The sequence below is a fragment of the Amphiura filiformis genome, chromosome 15, assembly GCF_039555335.1.
Source record: "Amphiura filiformis chromosome 15, Afil_fr2py, whole genome shotgun sequence".
Lineage (NCBI taxonomy): Eukaryota > Metazoa > Echinodermata > Ophiuroidea > Amphilepidida > Amphiuridae > Amphiura > Amphiura filiformis.
In genome coordinates, this window is record NC_092642.1 from 44,292,699 (window position 1) to 44,317,157 (window position 24,459).

Sequence of the window (24,459 nt, forward strand, 5' to 3'; positions counted from 1 at the left end):
TCGAGTTTTTTTAATATAAATAAATATATAAATAAATAAATAAATAAATAAATAAATAAATAAATAAATAAATAATAAGTAAATGAATAAATAAGAAAATATTTATTTATTTATTTATTTATTTATTTATTTATTTATTTATTTATTTATTTATTTATTTATTTATTTATTTATTTATTTATTCATATTTTATTGAGAGAAAATAATAATATTAAAAGCAGGAAAATGTGACACAACATCCAATGAGGGAGTAGGCCTAATCTAATATACATAAATAGTACGCCTATATTTTTATAGCCACACTTTCTGCAGGCATGGTTAATAATAAATATGCGTTGAAAAAAATCCGACCTACCGACGCCGCCTTCCAGAGAGCGCGAGGACTAGCAAACAATGTTTTTTTTCACTAATAAATAAATATTGGTGTCTGGTTATTGCAGGCCTATATCATAACACATGTAACACGAGGATATTCAAAACGTAGATTTCAAAATGGCATCGAAGGTGTTGGTTGCTCTTGTGAGTATTCTCGTAGTTGTTGTGGCAGTGATATTTTACTATGCAACTTTACCAGTACCACCGGGTCTTAGTTCCAGTGATAATAAGACACTCAGAATGTTTGCTTTCTTGATCGCAATAGTAAGTACTATTAATTATTAGTATTATTATTATAGAGCTCTGTAAATGCAGCATTTAGCATTGCGTTCGCCATTATTAAGTAAGCTTAAAATCTGGCAACCAACCTATTTTTCCACATTACTTCATTTAGGGTGGATTATTCGGGGGGTTATTTTTCTGGTTGCTCGCGAGCTTGTTGACTTGAAATAATATTGGTTTTCCCGTCCAATTTCGAACTGCCATTCAGAATAGTATAAGTGTCATACCTTTTCACGCGGAATTGAATGAACGCACGTGACATTGAATTCACAATACGGTAATAAATAGTTCTGATCATACATTTAAGGAAGTCTCCGGCAATCACAACATTATGCCTTATATGTAAGAAAAATAATTATCAAGCACGAATCACATGGTTTTATTTAAAACAAATTTATACTGACCATACAAACGAATAAAAACATCCGCCTCTCATACGCGATATTCAAAATTCCCGGGCCCGAGATTGTCGAGTACAATGACGTCTCAGTAATACAATGAAGGGGGCGCAGCACTAATTCAGCGTCCCATATATAGGATAACGTGTGAATTCGGCCTACTTCAAGCACCATTTCTGGCGTCCCTGCAATAGGGCCTACTTGGCAAAATAAATTTGGTATCAAATTAAAGCTCTGTTTCTCTAGATTCCAAAACTTTTGTCGGCATATATCGATGACCATTGACTTTTTTCGCTATTTTGCGGTGCAAAAAAAATAGCTAAACATATACTAAACTCACCACTCACATTTCAAAATCGGGTTTTCTCTTAATCCGCCACAGAGAATTGCTTTTGAGATCAATTGTCCAGTTTTTTTCTGCATGTTATCATTAAAGACACTTGTCGAATTCATATGAGCCAATATTGAGTGATTTAAAGTGAACATGTCGGTAGATATGGTCGCTACAATCTCATATTCACTATGGACTATATTAGCCGAATTTCGTTGTTACATAAAATGCGGAGTGATTTAGTGTTGCGCCCTCTTATAAGGTGTTAAAAGATTTTAAAATCCACATTTATTACTCATTATGTAAACTAGAGCAAATTTGAAGCTCAACACCGAAGATTTCATGTCTCTGCGACATTCCGTTCAAGAGAAATGATGTTTTAAAAATCAGTGCCGAAATGCCGAAAATCGAATATTTCGACTTTTCCTCCAATATGCGAAAGGTTTTACAAAACTCACTCAATTAGTGACAGACGACAATTTGAGCACGTCTTTGAACCAAGTTTAATTTCTTTTCTAGATTATCAGTGTTGCTATTTTGTTTTGTAAATCATTTATTACTGAGTCTGAAGTATAAATACCCCCCGTTCCAGTGGTAACAATTACGATCTTTTTGCGTAGGCCTACTGAATATTCAGCAAAACGGCTTCATGCAGATTAACAATGTCTATTAACCTTAAAATCCATTTTTGAGCCTTTTTGATGATTTTTGGACGCATATCTAGACTTTGCAGGCGCCTACTCGGCCAATAAAGTGTTTTTTCCAATGTTTCATGAGGATGACTTTTTGTAATCTTTGTTTATCATAATGATTGAAATAGAATACATTTTGTGAAGCGCATCTCTTATTTTGCGCGAAGAATGTAAAAGGAACGCGTTCATAACGACGGCCGTTACAAGGGGGCGCAGCACTAATTCAGCGTCCCATAGGATAACGTGTGAATTCGGCCTACTTCAAGCACCATTTCTGGCGTCCCTGCAATACTTGGCAAAATAAATTTGGTATCAAATTAAAGCTCTGTTTCTCTAGATTCCAAAACTTTTGTCGGCATATATCGATGACCATTGACTTTTTTCGCTATTTTGCGGTGCAAAAAAAAAAAAGCTAAACATATACTAAACTCACCACTCACATTTCAAAATCGGGTTTTCTCTTAATCCGCCACAGAGAATTGCTTTTGAGATCAATTGTCCAGTTTTTTTCTGCATGTTATCATTAAAGACACTTGTCGAATTCATATGAGCCAATATTGAGTGATTTAAAGTGAACATGTCGGTAGATATGGTCGCTACAATCTCATATTCACTATGGACTATATTAGCCGAATTTCGTTGTTACATAAAATGCGGAGTGATTTAGTGTTGCGCCCTCTGAAGGCTGACGTTAATGGCGCACAAATGACCATTACGTCGATGAACTTAGGCAATTTCGGCGCGGGAATTTTGAACCCTCTCGTGTTGAGAGCCGATTGTTTTTATTCGTTTTTATGGTCATTATGAGTTTGTTTTAAATAAAACCAGGTGATTCATGCTTGGTAATTATTTTTCTAACATACAAGGCATAATGTTATGATTGCCGGAGACCTCTTTAATTTGACTGAGCTAAAATGAAACCGATTGCTCATAATGCGAAAAAAGAAGCGGGATTCGTTGCGATCATTCAATCTGGCGCGAAAAAGAACGACACTTTTATTAAACTGAACACACAGGTTGTGAAATTGACCGGGAAAACCTATATAGGCCTAATAATGATAAAAAATTAATAGTAAATCGCAGACTTGTAGTACCCGTACCCACCCTCGTACCCGTACCCGTACTCGAGTCCCAATTTCCGTACCCGTACCCGTAGGCCTACCCGTACCAATGGCTCCGGACCCGTACCCGTACCCGTACTCATGCCCTATTTTGGCTTCGGACCCGTACCCGTACTCGTGGACTGAGACCCGTACCCGTACCCGTACTCATGGCCTGGGACCCGTACCCGTACCCGTACTCATGGCCCGGGACCCGTACCCGTACCCGTGGACACTCTCACTTCTCACAAGCCTGTTAACTCCACTCATGCACTGAGTCCTCTGATCATAGACATAATCAAAACAATAGGTTAGCCTGGCCCAGGGCCCTGAATAAGGTAAATCTAGTCCACAAAATGTACATGTATGCTACACATAGGGTAGATACCTACATTGTCATGATTGTGACAGTCTCCAGCCTATGCACACTGTATGCCACTCATGTAGGCCTATACATGTATACTACATGTAGCATTCACACTCTGACCGATACAGAAAAAAATAGCAAACTGGAAGTAAAACATTTCAAGAAATTGTTGTTTGTGGTGAATTTCAAGTTATCATGTTTTGATATCATTATTATAGCATTATTTTATTCATCATTTTAATATTCCCCATCCAAATACACTCCCCTAGCACAAGTGCACGCACCCGGGTGCACGCATAAAAACTACATTTTCCCACCACATGTACTTGGGCAGTGTGTGCATTCATACCATGTTTACAGAAATTTATGATTTATTGGAGCTTATAGGCAAAACATTAATAATTATCCAGATGTGCATAATTAATGATAATAATTATATTAAAGCAGGGATGTGGTCTACTCTCACATCCCTGATTAAAGCTAATGGATAATCTGGTGGATGTGTGCTGGGACAACGCACTGAATGGTCTATTGTTCTATTGTGTCCGATTTGAGCGCTGACATATTGGAAAATGTTGCCAATCAATATTCATGAGATTGTACATTCAACGTCCAATTTTCGAAATTGGGTGACTTGTGCTTTGCAGGTGTAAAATACATCTGACTGGGCGTTTTAAATACGTAACGCATAAAGGCATTGCCATCATCGAATGGCTGCCTATAGTGCTGTTAGTGTTAGGCCTATGTGTGTGTGTGGGGGGGGGGCTGTGTTTAGTTTCTATAATAATTATTATAAAAGGCCTACATTTATTTGTTATTCATTTCTTTTCCTTTCTCTGTACTTGCTAAAGTATCACTCCCTCTTCTTATCTCCGTTTACTTCTCCATCCCCTCTTACGTTTTGTCCCCTCTCATTCCTATCATTTTCCTTACCTTTCTATTTATTTACGTCTATTTATTTATTTCTCTTTATTTCTTCCTCTTTCTCTCTTCCTCCAGTCCCCTCTCATTCTTCATATCCCCTCCTCCACCCTCATCCCCTCCCAAGACCTCTCACAGAAGAGCTGCCCCTTCAGTACGCCACTGATTATGATATTCCACTTCTTAAAATAAAATAAAATAAAATCTCAATTTGTAAAACAACTTTTATATAGGCCTATACCGGTATACTTATTATATGTTACATGTATACGTAGCTCCCGGGACGTAGCTATTTAATACCATTATTGTACTATTGACATGCAGACACATGGCAGCCTTGATGTGTAATCATTCAGCAAGCGCATTCAATTTATTTAAATGAAGCACCTAATGTCAGTGGGGTGACAACGAAATATGCATTAGCGGCTAATGTGTGCCTTTTGTGCTTACGGCTACTCAATCACACCCTTGGGTTTATGTATAACAATAGGTACTTTTCGTTCCATTAAGCGCTTTCACGCGACTTTCATTTGATCACTTATTGACAGTAGCCTGCTAGGTAAAGCGTTAATACACTGTCGGGTCAGCTTACTGATTTAATGGCGGAAGCCCTTTGTCCCAACCAAAAGGTACCTTTCGATGAATAGCTTGTCAGATTTCAAATCGGCACAAGGTTTCAATGCGTTACGTAATCTATTTCCTCTCCATCTTATAATAGCTCCATGTGCTGGGATGTGTGGATGTGCATGAAAGGCTTCACTAAATTTGATATTGACAATTAAGGGACCGCTCATTATTAATGTGGGAGGGGGGCCGGGAAAAATGTAGGGGGGTTATGTGATTTTACTTTGACAAACAAGGGGGTTATGTGATTTTATTTTTCCTGATAGGGGGGGTCATGTGAAATTTAATAGTCATTCACTATTTTTTTAATACCAAGTATCCTGGAAGGTCTTGCATATAGTAACATATCAATATACCATTGTCTAATGACTTATTCGCACAAAATTGTTTCCATTTTGCACCATATGCCACATTTTAGCTTCAATTGGGCCAAAAAATTGCGCGCTTTGCGCGCATTTGTAGTTATAAACATAGTCAACGGCCAATTCACTATACCAAGTTCAAGAAATGTTTTCTTTTTCCTACCCCATCCCCTATGTCAAAAAAGAAATCTACGCCACTGCCACATGCTACACACACCTCTCACTCCTCACCACATGACCACCCCACCTCCAAGCACACACCTATAAATTTTCTCATCAAAAGTAGATCTATTGGCATAGGGGTAGATCCCTGGGGATGGGGGGGGGGGGTAAATTCCCCTATTTTGCCAGGGCGATGGTCCATACAATCACCTGTAGGCCTATGTGGGTTTCTGACCAAATTAACCTTATATTTGGCAATTTTGGTACCAAAATTGCAAATGTTTGTGCACTTAGCGCGAATTTATTCCACTTTTGCATCATATTTCATCAATTCAGCTTCAAAATGGCAAAAATTTCCGCGCGCTCGCGCGTATTTGTACAATACACTTATTTTGTCGCCAAAAAGAGCTGGATTCCATGACTTCAAGAAATTGTTTCCCACCCCATCATCCCCAATCCCAATCTCTGTGACGAAATTAATTAATATTTAAGTTTGCTTGAAAGGGGGGGGGGGCATGTGATTTTGTTTGATTCAATAGGGGGTTACGTGAAATTGATTCATCGCAATAGGGGGGGTTAGGTATTTTTCACCCATAAAGCTCAACATTCTCCCGGCCCCCCCTCCCGCATAAATAATGAGCAGTCCCTAAGTCTACAAATTTTGGATCAAATTTGAAATCCAGTTGATGTTTTGAGGTGAATAATAACTTGAATGCTATATCACTGCTAAATGTATGTTGAAATTAGTATTGTACAGTCTGTGTGTCAATACACAGACATAGTTTGCATGATTTTTGCATCCCAAAATATTTAAGCTAGATTCACTAAGAACATCACCAATCTTTTTTTGTACTTGATTAATTCCACAAAACCAGTTCTACAATTTTCTGTAAAAGGAAGTACTTATAGCAAATAGAAATGTGTCAGCAACTCATGGCACACACAACAAATTAAAATGTTGTATATGCTTATGACAAAATTAATTTCTCTAATTCTGTTGGTGCGAAATGTAGTTTAATTCATTTGTTGTGGTATAAATGACATCAAAGAGTGTATTTACAGCAAGGTATAATAGCCAATAAATTAATGTCAATAATCAATAACAATAGCTTTGTTTATACCCATGTACCCATAATGGGACTCATACAATGTTTCTAGTCCCAATATCTGTACCCGTACCCATGGCCCGTACCCGTACCCATACTGGGACCCGTACCCGTACCCGTACTCGAGTCCCAATTTCCGTACCCGTACCCGTATCATGGCTCCGGACCCGGACCCGTACCCGTACCAGCACCCTATTTTGGGTTCGGACCCGTACCCGTACCCGTACTCATGGCTTCGGACCCGTACCCGTACCCATGGCCTGGGACCCGTACCCGTACCCGTACCCATGGTCTGGGACCCGTACCCGTACCCGTACTCATGGCTCGGACCCGTACCCGTACCCGTACTCATGACGGGTCCCAATACTACAAGCAGTGGCGTAGCTGCCGGGGGGGGGGCAAAATTTGCCTATTTGGGCCCCGCCCCCTAGTGCAAGGAGAAAAGAGGAAAAAGAGGGAGAAAGAGGAAAAGAGAGAGAGAGAGAGGAGAAGAGGGGCAGAGAGATGGCGAATCCATACGATATGCAATACCATGCGATCAATAAGCCTGGCAAAATTGTCTATTTGGGCCCCGCCCCTCCCCCAAGTGCAGGGAAATTTGATGGATTTGGGCCCCCGCCCCATACAGGCTTCCCCCTGGAAAAAATCCCAGCTACGCCGCTGACTACAAGTCTGGTAAATCGGCCTAATTCAATGTTTTGTATCATTCGCTTTCACATATACCGTATCATGACTGTTATCTTCTGCAGAAGATGTAGCCTATATGAAAGTTTAATATATATAAAAAGCCTGTGTTAATGACAGGACGCCCCACCAGAGTAGTTCTTCTGGTTGAACCAAACCTGCCTGGTTATCAAATTAATCAGTGATAATGTTATCTCTGAATTTGACAGGTGCTAATTGATGCAATAACATTAAAACATCCATTAACACTTAGGCAGGTTTGGTTAGCTTTGGTTCACCCCAGAAGAACTGTTCTGGCGGGGCTTCCTCTTTAAGGTGGGCCATGAGGCATTATCAAAATTAAATAGCCAGGTTTTATCGAATAGAGCAAAGTACACTGATCAATGCCTTTGTTTAAAGCAAATCGGCATTTTAATTTTCTTTGAATCTAATTGTGTTTGCCATTATCAATCAGTGTAGTTATTGAACTATCATAATATAATGCTCATTATTATGCCTGGCAATTGTTGCCAATATTTTCCTAAAAATCAGTGCGCCATGCTTTGAAACTAAGTTAAAGTATTTTGAATGTGTTAATGTCTACCCGCCCTCTAATTTGCATAATTAATTAGCATTTATGTGCATTAGCTGATTGTTTATGCAAATATTCAAATTACAGGGCGGTAGACCGTATAATATATTATACAAATCATTAGCATTACTCGTTGAGACACAATAATACGCCCAATAAAGACAAAAAATGCTTATATCCATAGCAAACCATGGATGGCTAAGTCTTTGAGCTCATAAGACCTACAGTATTATTCAGATTTGAAGGGGTGTGAACTTATTTTTGGACACGCCTCTATTATAATGATACCTACACAGTGATCTGTCTGTACACAGATTCTCTATGCATACCCAGGGTCCGTGTATAGGGACTGGAAACGGATTATTGATAGCTATTGGCAAGCTATTGTTATCGGATTATCTTTAACGACCTTTGATTACATGCGAGTTGCGCCAGGGATCGATAGTATTACGTAACACACCGAAAGATGTAGTTTAACTCTAGACAATAGGCGCCATATTGCAGGAGGGTTAGAGTTCATAGAGGAAACGTTAAAGGTTAGTAGATTAGGTCACCCAGGCACATCACTAATGTGTTTCACGAGTTGTAATACCGACAGGTAAAAACATTGATTTTGTAAAATTCTCCCGATTTTTAAAAATTACTAAATAAGGTTAGTACTTCAAACCATCTTTGATGAATCTATGCAATATGACGGTAATTTTTGAAACATCTAAGAATCAATCTTAAACATCTTCATGATATTCATTTTTTTGCGCATGGTCAAAGCATGCTCTTGCGCTATCCACAGACTATCCGGTGGAAACTTCAAAGCAACGATCATGCGTTAATATTTACAAAATGGCGAATGATGTAGTTTAAGTCGAACAATAGCGTGACCGGCGTGACGTAGTTTTTGGCATTGTTCCTATATGCACTTTCACCCTCCTGGTTGCGCCGAGGGCGCGATGTTTGATTTCTTATTATTTACTCATGTTGCCCTACAAAAGAGATCTGTTGTGTACAGACAGATCTCTCAGCAGACCTTAAACCTAGCTGATGACAGGAAGAGAGCAAAGGCAGATGGAGGAAAGGAAGAATGGGCACGCTTAAACAAAGAGGTCTCCAAAAGTGTTAAGGAGGACAAAAGAAACTACATCTAAAGGAAGTGTGTGGAAATGGAAAGATGTAAGGGTGACTCAAAAATAGCTTTTGGTATTGCCAAAGAACGTACTAAGAAGTGGACCCCCAGGATGGATGTTATAAATGATGAGAAAGGTAACACTCTTACCAAAAGTGAAGACATCAAAAGGCGATGGGTTCAGTATAGTTCCCAGCTGTTTGAAGCACAAGATGACAAGGTGTATGTACAGTGTGAAACGAGTGAGGAAGAACCTCCACCATTTAGATGTGAAGTTGAGCTTGCCATGGAACAAATGAAAAATGCTAAGTAACCTGGCATTGATAATGTAGCTTCTGAGTTGTGGAAGGCAACTGGGAAAGAAGGGATAGACCTAATGTGGCGTCTATGTGGTATCATCTGGAAAAATAAGAAATGGCCGAGAGACTGGTGCAGGGCAGTATTTATTCCACTGCCAAAGAAGGGAAATTTGAAAGAGTGTGCCAATCACCGGACCATCAGCCTGATTTGTCATGCAAATAAAGTGCTTCTGAAGATCATCATCAAGAGAATGAAGAACAAAATGGAGCAAGAAATATCTGATGAGCAGGCAGGATTTCGTGAAGGAAGGGGGACTAGGGACCAAATCGTCAATATCAGGAATGTGATTGAGAAATGCAGAGAGCATAGACTTCCTCTTTACATGTGCTTCATAGATTACAGTAAAGCTTTTGACTGTGTTAGCCACCCTCAGATGTGGGAAACTATGAAAAGATGGGTTTCCCAAGTCATCTTGTGGATCTGATCAGCTGCTTATATGAAGACCAAGAATCTGCAGTCAGAACAAGTAGTGGGGACACAGATTGGTTTAAGATTGGAAGAGGCTTACGACAGGGTTGTGTGCTATCACCAAACCTATTTAACATCTACTCTGAAGACATAATGAGAACAGCTTTGGATGGGTTTGAAGGTGGAGTGAAGTTTGGCGGTACAAGAATTACTAACCTGAGGTACGCCGATGATACCACTCTTATTTGTAGCAGCAGAGTAGAGCTGATTGATCTTTTCAAGCGCATCAAAGAGGCCAGCGAAGAAAAACACCTTCTCCTGAACACAAAGAAGACAAAAATAATGGTTGTAGACAGTCTAGAGCGGAAAAGTGATGAGTTTGTGATAGATGGACAGCAGATTGAGGAGGTGAAGCAATTTGAATATCTGGGTTCAATGATTAACAACAGTGGTGACAGCACAACTGAAATTAATAGAAGACTGGCTATTGCAAGGACAACTGTGCAGGGCATGTCAAGCATATGGAAAAGCAGAGGCCTATCCATTGACCTCAAGGTACGCCTACTTCGTGCAACTGTGTTTTCCATTGCCACTTATGGATGCGAGTCTTGGGCTATGACCAAGAATGATAGGAAAAGAGTAGATGCTTTTGAGATGTGGTGTTACAGGAGGCTTCTACGAGTGACATGAAAAGACAGGAGAACAAATTCCTGGATCCTCGACAAGATTGGTACAAGTCTAACCATCAGAAGCGGCATAATGGAGAGAAAGCTGAAGTACTTTGGCCATATTGTCAGAAAACATGGAGGTGTAGAAAAACAGATTTTGCAAGGGGCTATGGAAGGCAAACGAGGAAGAGGACGTCCACCAACATCTTGGACTAATGACGTGAAGCTGGTTTCTAACCAAGGAATGCAAGGTGCAACGCACTTGGCATCAGATCCAGTGAGATGGCGTACTCTTGTGAAGACCACAGCAGCGCTACACAGCGCCACCTGACACAGAGAGAGACTCATGTTGCCCTACAAAATACCAAACACACATCAGAATACAAATGTTAAAATGGTAAAAGTTATGTCAAATAGAGTGCTTGCACGAAAGGTCATTAGTTCAAATCGTCCTCAATCGTCGTGATCAATACCAGTTTTGGGGTGATTGGTATTGTCCTCTATGCATTTGCATGTCTTCTGGAGCGTGTCTGGATGATTATTTGAACTTATGATCTTCCGTGCAAGCACCCTATTGTTTAGAATGTATATCCTTTGTAGAACATATTAATTTCTGTGTAGCGTTGAGAATCATTTACATAGGAATTTGGAAACAAAATGTGATAATTTTGTGGAGATACAGAATGCTAGAACAAACAAATTTACATTTTTTCTGGAATGTGTACACACACACCACTCCACGCCATACATAAATTCTCCCAGTCACATTTCCCCAATATGAAATGTAAAAAAAGTAAAATTTTAATTTTACTTTTTTTAAAGTTTGGCAGAGGCGGAGTTTGAACTCACGGCGCACCGCTTTGGATATTCTATGAGCCTAGCGCCTTAGACCGCTCGGCTACTTGTCTTGTTGGTATCCATTTGAAACTTATTTGAACATATAATCGCAACTTCAACATAGGCCTACCACGTGACAAGAAAAGGCAGAAAACGTACCATATTTTGGAATTTTATTTGCCTAAAAACAATAATGTGTATTAATAACGCCCAATTGTTGTTAACTGGGTGTTTACATACAGAAATCCGACAATAAACATGATAAATGGGCGTCTATATGGACAATACATTATATCGATTTTGACACGTGCTCGTGTGTCAGTACATTTCCATGGTCAGTAAAATACTATAGAGAGGAACCTACCATTTTTCTTGCATATACGTTCGATGTTTTTATCAGTTATGTAAAAAATCCACTTTAGACCCCAAAAATTGACTGTTGTCGTCAAAACCATAATTATGATTGTCGGCAAATGTAGTGAAAGCTATGTGATTGTCGACGCGGCAAATTAAAAGTCATTAAAAAGACTAATGTGTTTCGAAATTGTGCTGTTGTTACGTAATAGACCTATTGTGAATGTTATATTGCTAATCTTAAAAATTTATCGAAACAACATTAAACTCTTCCCCCCCCCCCACACACACACACACTTTTTAGATTATTGCGCGCCGCCCTGACTAAAAAAATGGGTCTACAATTCACAAAATATTTCCGTCGGCAAAACATCCTGTACACCCCCAAATCATATTGGTCTAGCGACGCCCCTGAACCCTAACCCTAATCCTAACCCTAAGACCAACGGGACCACATAATCCGAGGCCAGATTCATTATTGTTAGGGTTTTAGGGTACTTAGGGATTAGGGTTAGGGTTAGGGTTTAGGGTAAGGGTTAGGGTTTAGGGTTATCAAACAAACATGCATTATATTTTGAGAAGTCCTATAGAGGTTGTTCATATGACGTAAATACGGAGTACTCAAATGCATTAAACAAAAGCATGATTGCAATCTACCGCGACAGTTCGTCTCACACACATAACAAATGCACTACGATCAAATAGGTTGACGACAACGTTTGATTGAATGCACTGAACTGCGCCATGATTACGGTGAACGGGTGAAGGACACTGGTTTAAATCCTTTGTTTGGAGCCAATCAATAATTTCACGCACAACCTCTATGGATAGAAGTCCCTAATATTCAAATGAGGTTATCCCTGAGTAGGTATCCTTGAGAGGGCACTCTATTCATGTGGTTTCTTTTATTAAATCTCATATGTGTTCAGTCCCTCATTTCAAATATATAGTTTTGGTTTCTCTTTTGTTCAGAAACCAAAAATCAAGGGATTAAAAAGTAGAGCTGATCTGATCTGCAATCATAACACTATTATGCTGGGAGGACACAGTATAGGGTATATAACCAGAAGTATACAATAGCCTATTGTGCTAACATAATTATTATCATGATTGATATCGGAAATCTATCCCGCGGACGACAGTTGATGCTCTCTGTCGAAGGTAGGTGGCATATTACACTCACGAGTTCTAGGCCTAGAAATTATAATATACATGCGCGTATACTGAAGGATGGGGTGGGGTGGGGAATTTGTTTGTTTGTATGAAACATAAACGATGCATGGAGATGATTTGATTATGAATTAGTTTATTATCCCCGGGAAGCATATTAACCCATACCTCTTTAAGAGGGGGCTCCCCTCCCCATATAACCACCTCCTTCCTAAATTACCCCTTTCCCCTCCTCCTCCCCTACATTCGATATCTTCATCTCGAGCTCTCCTCCCCTTCTCTTTCACTTCCAGTGCTCTCTCTCTCTCATATGTTTCTCTCTCCCGGCCCACATCCCCCCCAACACACACACCCCCACACACACCCCAATCTTCTCCCCTCTATCTTCTACTTTTTGCAGTAAAAATTGCTTCAGTAAAAGCCATTAGGTTATTAGAGGTCATATAATGGCCTTCCATCGATTCTGGACATGGGATTAAGGGATTAAGGACATGAATCGATTTGTTTATAGCACCTATACAATTACAGTAGTGTCCCCTTTTGTAATGACGAATGCAAATATTTCGATGGTCTATATATTTTCACAGTGAAATCAGCTTAGGCTATTTCGTAGTCTCAAGCCAATGCTTTCAAACTAAATCAATGCTTTCAAATGTAGACTGTTTTGTTCGACTTCTCTGCTCGTGAATATTGCACTGCGAAATTTAAACATTTCTTTTGTATACTTAGATCAGGTAACTCGAAAATCCTGTCATTTTATTCGTCACACCACTTATAAGAAACTGAAACCAAAACCGAAACTCCCTGTCACAAATGTTTAGTTTTAAACAAAAGGTAGAAACAAAGAGTTCGATATCTTGTGATTCAAGCGGTAAGGCAGGACAATAGGAAACCACGTGACCAAAACCAAAACCAAAACTAAAACTATATATTTGAAATGAGGCAGTCCCTCATTTCAAATATATAGTTTTGGTTTCTCTTTTGTTCAGAAACCAAAAATCAAGGGATTAAAAAGTAGAGCTGATCTGGTCTGTAATCATAACACTATTATGCTGGGAGGACACAGTATAGGGTATATAACCAGAAGTATACAATAGCCTATTGTGCTAACATAATTATTATCATGATTGATATCGATATCCCGCGGACGACAGTTGATGCTCTCTGTCGACGGTAGGTGGCATATTACACTCACGAGTTCTACATGTAGGCCTAGAAATCATATACATACGCGTATATTGAAGGATGGGGTGGGGTGGGGGGATTTGTTTGTTTGTATGAAACATAAACGATGCATGGAGATGATTTGATTATAAATTAGTTTATTATCCCCGGGAAGCACAACCCATACCTCTTTAAGAGGGGGCTCCCCTCCCCATATAACCACATCTTCCCTAAATTACCCCTTTCCCCTCCTCCTCCCCTACATTCGATATCTTCATCTCGAGCTCTCCTCCCCTTCTCTTTCACTTCCAATGCTCTCTCTCATATGTTTCTCTCTCTCCCGGCCCATATCCCCTTGCCCTCCAACCCCCCCCCCAACACACACACACATCACACATCTCTTCTCCCCTCTATCTTCTACTTTTTGCAGTAAAAATTGCTTCAGTAAAAGTCATTAGGTTATTAGGTTATTAGAGGTCATATAATGGCCTTCCATCGATTCTGGTACATGGGATTAAGGACATGAATCGATTTTGTTTATAGCACCTATACAATTACAATAGTTGCCCCTTTTGTAATGTCGAATGCAAATATTTCGATGGTCTATATATTTTCACAGTGAAATCAGCTTAGGCTGATTTCGTAGTCTCTTGTCAATGCTTTCAAACTAAATCAATGCTTTCAAATGTAGACTGCTTTGTTCGACTTCTCTGCTCGTGAATATTGCACTGCGAAATTTAAACATTTCTTTTGTATACTTAGATCAGGTAACTCGAAAATCCTGTAATTTTATTTGTCACACCACTTATAAGAAACTGAAACCAAAACCGAAACTACCTGCCACAAATGTTTAGTTTTAAACAAAAGGTAGAAACAATGAGTTCGATATCTTGTGATTCAAGTGGTTAGGCAGGACAATAGGAAACCACGTGACCAAAACCAAAACCAAAACTAAAACTATATATTTGAAATGAGGCAGTGTAAGGGATTGAATGGCCAATCAAATCAAATTGCAGTGACCGTTTCTTTTGTAACCACATGCCAGTCATCTGATGCTTATCAGACCATGCAAACCAACTATACTCACCGTCGTTTTATCTTTTCAGTTTCTGTTTCCGTAACCGTAATAGTTTTTGTAAATCATTGTTATTCTGAAGTGGTAGTCTCCCAGGTGTGGCCAATCTTTTATTCTAGCCTTTTGTTAGTTACTGAAAATTTGAAGCTCGTGAATTTCAGTTTTCGTTTTGGTAAGTTATATAGATTTTTACATAAAACCTTGAGATGTGCGGTTGGGTGCTAATCTAGACAAAAGAAGAGTCTAAATTTTACGGTCCTAAATTCGCGGTAAATTGTACGGCTTCAATTGACTTGTGTTTGGTGTATATGCACTTACGCCTAGACGTAAGTGGCTCGTAAAAATTGTCTTGCATTGAAATATATACTAACCATTTGCCAAGTTATAAGCAAAAGTTTTTCATATTGGCGATGAAACGAGCGTCTAAAATAGTCAAATATCTCCCAATGAGGCGCGTACAAGTGGTGATTGGTAATCATGTTTTATATTGAAATACAACAAAAGAATTGCATTGGAGCAAAGATAATGTATTCTATTTTTCGTATCACTGGCAAGCTAATCTGATAATTGGTTGGGTCTATATGCAAGGCTCGGGTTTATTTTAAATGTTTATTTTTGCAGAGCTTATTTTCAGTCATAGATCATACTGATAAATTTCGCAAGGGACGGAGAGGGAGGGAGGGAGAGAGGGAAATACTTGAGACTGAACAAGTGAGAGTGGGCATGGTGGGAGGGGTGAGGAAGAAAGAGAGGAGAGGAGAGACTGAAAGACTAGAAAGAGAAGAACTCGAGAGGAGAGAGTAGGGACTGGGGAGGAGGTGGGAGACTGATCATGGGGGGGGGGGCCAGAGGAAGCAAAATAGGGAGATAGACATTGATGGAAGGGCGACACTGTGGCCATGCACACGTGCTTTGGGGTTCGGCAGGCTCATAAGCGGACCTTTTGTGATTTTAGGGCTTATTTGCAACGTTTTTACAGAAAAAAGTGGACTTTGTCATTCGGATTGGCATGCATTTTGTCAAATTAATATAGATTTGCCAATGTTAAAGACGAGAGGGCGCTAGGCCATTAAAAACACTGGTGTTAACATAATCTGTTCTCTCCCGATTTTATTGACATAAGCAATCACCTCTATTGAAATAAGCTGATGGGTACTTCAGAGTTAACAATGAAGTCAGAATACAGTAACTTACTGAATCCCTTGCGTTTTCGTATCTGAACAAAAGACTTACGGAAACTGAAAAGATAAAAAGACCCTCAGTCCAAGAGAGCGCCAAATATGGATCAGGAGTATTACATAATAATACCCTGCTATGACAATAGCTGCACTAGGTTAATCGTATAATCTCCTTATGTGGTTAGCATGGCTGGGCCAGGAAATCCACAAGGTCAGCCAATGTATGTACATGTATTCGGTACATGTGCCATATCTTTTACAATGGGTGATAAATTTCTGGTTTCTTTTATTTCAAAACGCAACATTCGATATTCTAAAGCTTGGTCCAAACCCAAGAGAAGAACCAACTCTAGTAATTTATGTGGTTTCAAATTATATCGGCTGTTGCCTTTTTGATAGAAATGGTGTTTGTTGATGTGCACAGATTCCCATTAGATCATAACATGCTGTTGTACATCCAAGGTCAAAGGTCTTTTAATCCATATTTGGCGTTGTTCTGGGACTGATACTGCAGGCCTTATGTGTGTGAAGGATCAAGAATATTTTCTAAGTTATTGTTGTGCCCACTATCGAGTGACACCGAGTAATGAAACACTTTTATTTTCCAAAATAGAAATACTCTCATTGAACATCATGCATCGATTTTTATTAAAATATATTGGCAACAGTTATGTTATCAATGTCATACGTAAAAAAGAAACAGGGTTCGATAGACCTGGGAAAAGAATAGTGAAGAAAAATATACAAGCAAAACACGAATTTCCGGTACGATTCGAACTCAGCCCATCAACTTGATACAAACATAGCTGACAATGCCATATTTTGCAGGCCACTCGCCAATCTAGCTTAATGAATGTAAGATTTTGAGTTAATATTTTTTCAATATATCATATGCTCCGGGCATAATAATAATGACTTAACTAAAACAAGAAATGTCTTTAACAAAGACAATGCCTCCAAGATACCAGTGGGCACCTTTTGTTATTAGTTATGGAGACACATAATGCTAGCTTTAAGGTAACGCTATTGGATATAGATTTTTGTCTGATTGAAATATGTGAGTCCATTCTCTCTAGATTACAAGACTGAAAATTTTATTTTAATCGGATATTCGGTTACCAAAATATGGCCTGTCAAAATGGCGCGAAACCAAGAAGTTGGCAACAAATTTCTTTTATTTTTGTTATGCAATGTTGTCAGGTAGGCCTTATTTTCTAATTATAGGCCTATATGCAAGAATTATACAAAGTAAAATGTTCAGATCGGCTACAAAATAAGATATAAAACCCATGGATGCCTTTTTTCCATGCAAATTTCCATTTGCATAATTAATTAGGGCCCTAATCAACTTTTCTAATAAGTGGCCCTAATTAATTATGCAAATTGAAATTTGCCAAACCGCTAACCGTAATTTTGTAGTATAATGTGTGTTCTACCCATGTACCATGCCTCAGTACCATAGCTCTTTTAATTGTATCTGAAATCTTTACTTTGCATAATTCATGCATGTAATTAGAAAATCATCTGGCAACTGGACTTGTCAAAAATATAGAAAATAAAAAGAAAGTTGTTGCCAATTTTTTTGTTCTGGTTTCGCGCCATTTTGACAGGCCATATCTCAAGAACCGAATGTAATCTACAGGGCATAAGCTTTAACATATTATTTAAATAGAAAGAAAATCTAAATTTGTGCATTAGCCAATAGGGCCACGGTCACCTAAAGCCATCTTGCAATCTTGCAGATAATTCTGATGTATGAAATAAGACCTTCAAACTTTCAGATATGAAGAGTTCCAGATGCAGGCAGCCGTTTCTGTTTTTTAAATATAGGCTTAAGTTGTATCAAGAGTCATTTCTCATGGATTTTTTGACTGAAAATTACGATTGTAACGTTTCAGAGTAACAAATTTTCGTATCAGATTCTTTTATGCTTGTTTATTATATTTTGTATTCAGGACTAAAATAATATTAATATTATTATATTTAGGGGGGTCTTTTCATAGGCCATTACTCTTTTGTAGGCCTATGTGTAATTGAATAAAAAATCAAAAACATTATTGTTTTGTTTTGTTTCCTTCATTTGTGCTTTGTCTTGCATCGAAAGGGCCAATATCAACACCTTGTTTGTAAGAAGTATTGTGTGGGGAAAGATGATTCTTGCATCTTAACAAACAAAAAGCACCTTTCTCAGTCAAAGTCTTGAAACGGTCATGGGTGCATGCAAAAATATTGCAACAGTACTCTGCTCAGTAGAATGTAAAAAACTGACATACATACCACCAACATGACCAACCACGCATGGGAATTTGGGAAGCAAATACTTTAAAACGAATTATTCCGAATTATATCAACGCAATAAAATTGCAATACTTTAGTACATGTATTTGAACAGCAATGAAGCCGGCCATAGGCGTGGCTAGGCGTATCATACCATACATTGCAGTTCAAATGCATCATGATCATGATTGTGGCCTAGTCGAGCCTAGCATGCATGCCAGTCGGTCTGCTGACTCGCCGCGGCACAAAAATACCTCAATTTTGCACAAAACAATCCATGATGTCAAATTATCACATCCAAAGTGTCGCCATGAACGTCAGCTTCAACTTCTCCAGCCAAAGTTTTTGCATTGATAATCAGGTTTCATGTAATCATGAATTTAAACCTTGTTTGATGTGTATTCCCATTGCCACAGCATAACGGTTTTCCAACTTGTCTTCTACGATAAAGCTGCTAATGAGCGCTGAGGCTACAACCTATAATTAAAGACCGAATTAAAAAAAAAGACTAGTTTGCGTCTGACGTTATGACAAAGGCGCGCCGTGATTGGTTGCTGACCTGCGCAGTATGGTATTTTTGGTCTGGTTGACAGGACGGCATACGCAAGCTAGTCTTTTTTTAATTCGGTCTTCAATTATACAACATATGAGTTTGAAAATATTCTAATGCATAATTCATTAACTTGATAGACCCACGCCATTGGCGCCACGTGCTAGGTGTTTCTAGAAACCCTATAGAATAAGATTAATTTTAATGCTAATTTATTGCACATGCTGAGGAAGCGTGATTACCTTTTTGAACATTCGGAAATGGCGATAGGCGAATTTATGTATGGCGCAGAGAGGTGGGGGATATATATTGGGCTCTCAATATTGGGCGGAAATGAGAGTACTTCTCAGAATATAAATTTGTACAATCGGCCTACATGCCGAGCAATGTGCGGCATTTTAGGTGTCAATTTCAAAGCAAACTACCTCCTGCGGAGGCAGAAAAATGCGCTGTGAACTGGCGAATGAGCTCTTACAAATAAATATCCTCCTGCGTCGGAAATCTGAGCAGGAAATACACAGCGGAGAACACGTCAGGTTATATAGGGCCTGAAGGTCAGAAAAGTCAATCTGTCGTGTTTGAAGAAAATCGCTGCGTCAAATTGCACTACGTTTAACTATTAAATTGACCAACTTAAATAAATATGCATGACCAATGTCACCACTGTTCAATTTTTTTCTTATTTTCAGGGAGCCCAGGTTGAAAAGGTCAACTTAGAAATAGGTGTGCATGTCACAAATTTTCTCCTTGCCATACAAGGAAATTTGATACCGGACAACCCGAGCGTAACATTTACTGACACCACATTTGACAATGTAAAAGTACGAGTATACGAACCTGTCAAACCAGACCAGACAGGAACGAGAGCTGGTTTAATCTATTTACACGGAGGTGGTTGGGTAGTCGGTGATCGAAGTAAGTGGTGTACCTCTGGGCTACATTCTAGGACCAATGGTTCATTTTCAAATATTTTTGGACTGGTGCGCATTGAATTCCCGTTTAATGCTTGGATATCACATGCCATATAAGTGCATACTGTAAATTAAATACATAATATGCATAATTTTGAACTATATAGTCAAAGTTAGTTTACCTACAGTTCAAACAATGATATTCTTGGAACACGTTCTTGGACAGATAACAATTTATGAATACGAGATATATATATCGGTTTTAGGTCTTCTTATTCCAAGCCGTAGGGCTATAATTGCGATAAGCTGATCAGAAAAGGTTCCATCTCAAATTTAGTGATATTAATCTGTCGACGGTGTTATTCTTTTCTCCGTATTTTTTTTCACAGAATCCTATCATATCTTGACAGAAGACCTGGCAGTAGAAATAGGTGATGTTGTCCTCATCTCGATTGAGTGAGTATAATGATGTTACATGGTAGCGTACGCATAATACATTGACAATTGATATTTTTTTCATATACATACACCCCTGCACATGCAGTGTCATCGCCCCGATATCTTCATGGCAGAATTCGCCATGATGGTAGGCTGAATCCAATAATTGTTCAACGGCCACGCATGGTCATTTTATTCCGAACTGTTTAATAGTATTAGAGGTCTAGTCTATATTGCGCTAGTACCGTGTTTCTGGGCTCTGCAGGGTTGACGAATGAGGGCAGCAGTCATTGTTTTGTTCTGCACATATAAAATCCGAATTGTGGTCAGTTTTTGATTTCAAAACGCACGGTTGTTTGTCAATACGCATGCTTACGACTATGATGTTCTTTCAACACATATTAAGTACAAGCCTTACAAAAGAGGTTAACAGCGCCAACCTGTCAGCTGTATTGTCATAAAAATATTCTCATTACCACTACGTATGAATCTGAAACTTGTTCCGTGTCTGTCTTGATTTTGATTACCATTGATTATTAATGTATTTGTTTGTTTTGAAACTTTTATAGCTATCGACTAGCGTGGGAGGCGCCTTTCCCCGCATCTATTGACGACGTCACCGACGCGACCATCTGGCTCTTTGAAAATGCCGTCAAATATAATGTTGATCCCCAGCGCATCGCTGTCGCAGGAGATAGTGCTGGTGGGAATCTTGCAGCGGCTCTTTGTCAAAGACTAACTTTTGATGAGAAATACAAAGATCTTCCCAAAATGAAATTTCAAGGTCTGGTTTATCCTGCTTTGCAAGCGTTCGATTTAGACCTACCGTCATATCAGCAGAACTCCAAGGAAATGGCCACTCTAATTTTGACCAAATATGGTATGGCCGATTTCTATAGCATTTATATCCAAGGAGACTATGGTTTAACCACACATATGATGGCAAATAACCACACCTCTGCTACGGCCAAACAGTCATCTTTGGCAGCTACATTCTTATCACATGAAATGATTCCCGATGAATTTAAAGATGGATGCCACCCGCCTTCCCTTAAACACGGAGACGAAGAAGTGTATGATAAAATCAAGAATGTTCTCTTAGATCCTGATTTTTCACCACTGATGCGCCACGATCTACAAGGACTTCCTCCTGCCTACGTCATCACGGCCCAATATGATGTGTTGCGGGATGATGGAATTCTTTATGCCAAGAGATTGTCTGATGCCGGAGTCGACGTTACATGGCGACATTACAATCCATCTGTTCATGCGATGTTTTACCTCATCAAAGATCCTCTTGCTCTGGAATCGGGAAAACAAGCTTATGCCGAGTTTGTCAGTTATGCTCGCGACAAACTCAAAACTGAAAAATGAATTATCAGAAATACTTAATTGATCTTCCACAATTGTAGTGTGAATTTTAAATCGGGGTTACCTAAATGGGTGACAAACTGACTATGACTCCATCTGAAATCTACACCCCACCCCTGTGTAAGAGATTAAGACAATGTGTTCCATAGAGGGAGTGTGGATTTTAAATGCAATAGCACATTTCCCGATTTCTAAGTCAGAAAATCGTTGTTCCATGTTCTTAGGGAACAAACCAAAACTTCATGAATATAGTCCATTAGACAGCGTTCGCGTGTCACGCGTGTGATACACACGCGATTAAAGGCGGTGTATCTGTAGAGCGCATGCGCAGTCAATTCACGCCGCATCTCGCACTAAAGATGTACCGCATTTGATCATGCGTGTGCTACTGTCTCTGACACGCGGACGCGGACGGTATAGACCTTTTTCTGATGACGTCACCTAATCGATATTGGGGTCTGAGATGTAAACAAACAACACGTGCGTTTTTCACGTGTCCACGATGTAAAATCACCAAATATTGCGTATTTTCTCCTCTGTTTTGTCACATTTCACGTTAGCTTCCATAAAATAATTGTTTAAACGGGAACTGTATACTACCGTAGTTTATACCTTTGTTCCAGTTAGTTTTGATGCCATAAAATACAAAATATACGGAAAAACCGCGATGCTATTTAAAATTCAATCTTTGTTTTGTTTCACAATTTTGTTTACTTTTTACACCGTGAAGAACTAAACGCGTACTGCGAGCTGGCAATTCCGCGCAGGACGCCTAGAGTGGCGCAAAGTTGATCGCGCGCGCCGGCGCGGAATTTGCGTTTGGGTGCTGATGACTCGAATGCTGGACCCCAATATCGATTGATTGGTGACGTCTGAGAAAAAGGTCTATACTATTCTCTCAAGGTAGACAAAATAATGGGCTATATTTATTAGGGAGAAAATGGTACTCTTGGCTAATCACTCACTCGTATGCGCAGGTGGTTGGCTATGGTAGTACCTCTTATGTTCTTAAGTATACCTAAGGTAGTACTTTCTTGCGGTAATAGCCTTATTGAAACCAGTAACCTTTAAAAAGTTTCATCGATGTTTTCATTTGTTCCCATACTTTTCTATTTAGTTTGGAAAGATATATTGAATCGCTATACCTACAACAGGCCGAAAATACCTAATTCCATTCGCACCTTGTGGTCCAGGATCACAATAAGTGTCTTGAGAGCCCTTCTATAGCCTATTGGAACTCCATTAGTTGTAAGTTTTTACTATCATTCATGGAAGTCAGCGACCACAGCCCTGCGGGGCTTGTGGCCTTTATGTTTTAGAATTGTGATCCTGGGCCACTAGTTGCGGACTAGATTAGATTTTTGCACAACTTATCTTACATAATCTTAAATTGGCATTTGTTACGTAAACACATGCAGTAAGCTGTAACTACCTGATTTTTGGTATACGCAACAGAAGACAACTCAACCAATAGAAGTGGACTGATTTGTCTTCATGGGGTAAGAGATGAAATAAAAACTCGTACGGCGGTTGACTGCCGGTTCCGCCCAGTTTCTATTGTTCTAAACAATGGAAACCGGACGGAACCGGCAGTCAACCGCCGGTGGTAAAGACGTGATGGAGGAATTTTAAACAGCAACCAGTGGGTGGAATTTAGACTCATCCATTATCACACTGGTGGGTATCAGTTTGATACAGCTTGTCGAAATATAAGCTTTACACATCGGCAAGCTCGATAATCACCGCGAGGATAATTGGTGCAACGGATAATCCGATACAGATTGATCCATCCTCTTTTCATTATTCTTCTCTGATTGGATGTACAGTATAAACCAAACCATGACGTGCAAAGCTAGTTTATAATCCAATTCCTACCACTTGAAGTCGATTGGGTGAACACATATCTGCTGTTTGCTTTGAGGTTAAAATTTTCTGTTCATAGCTTACTTTGAAGTGCAATTCATCAATATTAATAATAATATTCCTGCATGTCTTTCTATTGACTTTTCTGTATATTGGTACGTGTACAATAACTAAAGTGTGAACATGATTTCGGCCCAGATTTTATGAGAGAGTATTGTAAGTGTGAGCTGTATAGGATTGCAGCTATATTATGATTATGTGTTCGTAAATTTGAGCACTTGCAAAGTCATTTGCTGAACAAGTTTTAAACAGTATTATCTTAATACTAATTATGGCGTGTCTGTCCTCTGTCCGCGCGCTATCGCGTGCGCGTGGCTCGCTAACGCGTGCTCGCGGTGCGTATAACGCGAGCGCGCGGTGCGTATCGCGTGTGCGCGGTGCGCTATCGCGTAGTGCTGCGGAGTACCGACGGGCGCAGTGCGAGCATCGGAAAGCATTACAGTGACTAACAGGTGCATCTCATCCACAGAATTAGAGAAGGAGAACCGGGACCATAGACATACCACCTAGACCTATTACTGCCCATCCTTTACCACAGCGGGAGGTGAAGCCTCGTATCCAAGGTGATATTGACGGATTGACCCCAGACAAACAAGAACCTAGACCTATGACTTTGGTTCGCGTAGTGAAGTCAACACTGCATAGCAACAATTTTGACAAGGACGCAACTCGGACGCAAA

At 39.4% G+C, this 24,459-nt stretch overlaps 1 protein-coding gene across 1 annotated transcript; it reads left to right on the forward strand.

Annotated features, from left to right (window-relative positions):
- Positions 1 to 414: 414 nt before the first annotated feature.
- LOC140171696 (neutral cholesterol ester hydrolase 1-like) lies at positions 415 to 24,028 on the forward strand. The gene is made up of 4 exons (XM_072194992.1): positions 415 to 639; positions 19,826 to 20,051; positions 20,437 to 20,503; positions 21,055 to 24,028. The coding sequence occupies exons 1-4, from the start codon at positions 493 to 495 to the stop codon at positions 21,857 to 21,859; spliced, it is 1,245 nt and encodes a 414-aa protein (XP_072051093.1). The 5' UTR covers positions 415 to 492; the 3' UTR covers positions 21,860 to 24,028.
- The last annotated feature ends 431 nt before the right edge of the window (positions 24,029 to 24,459 follow it).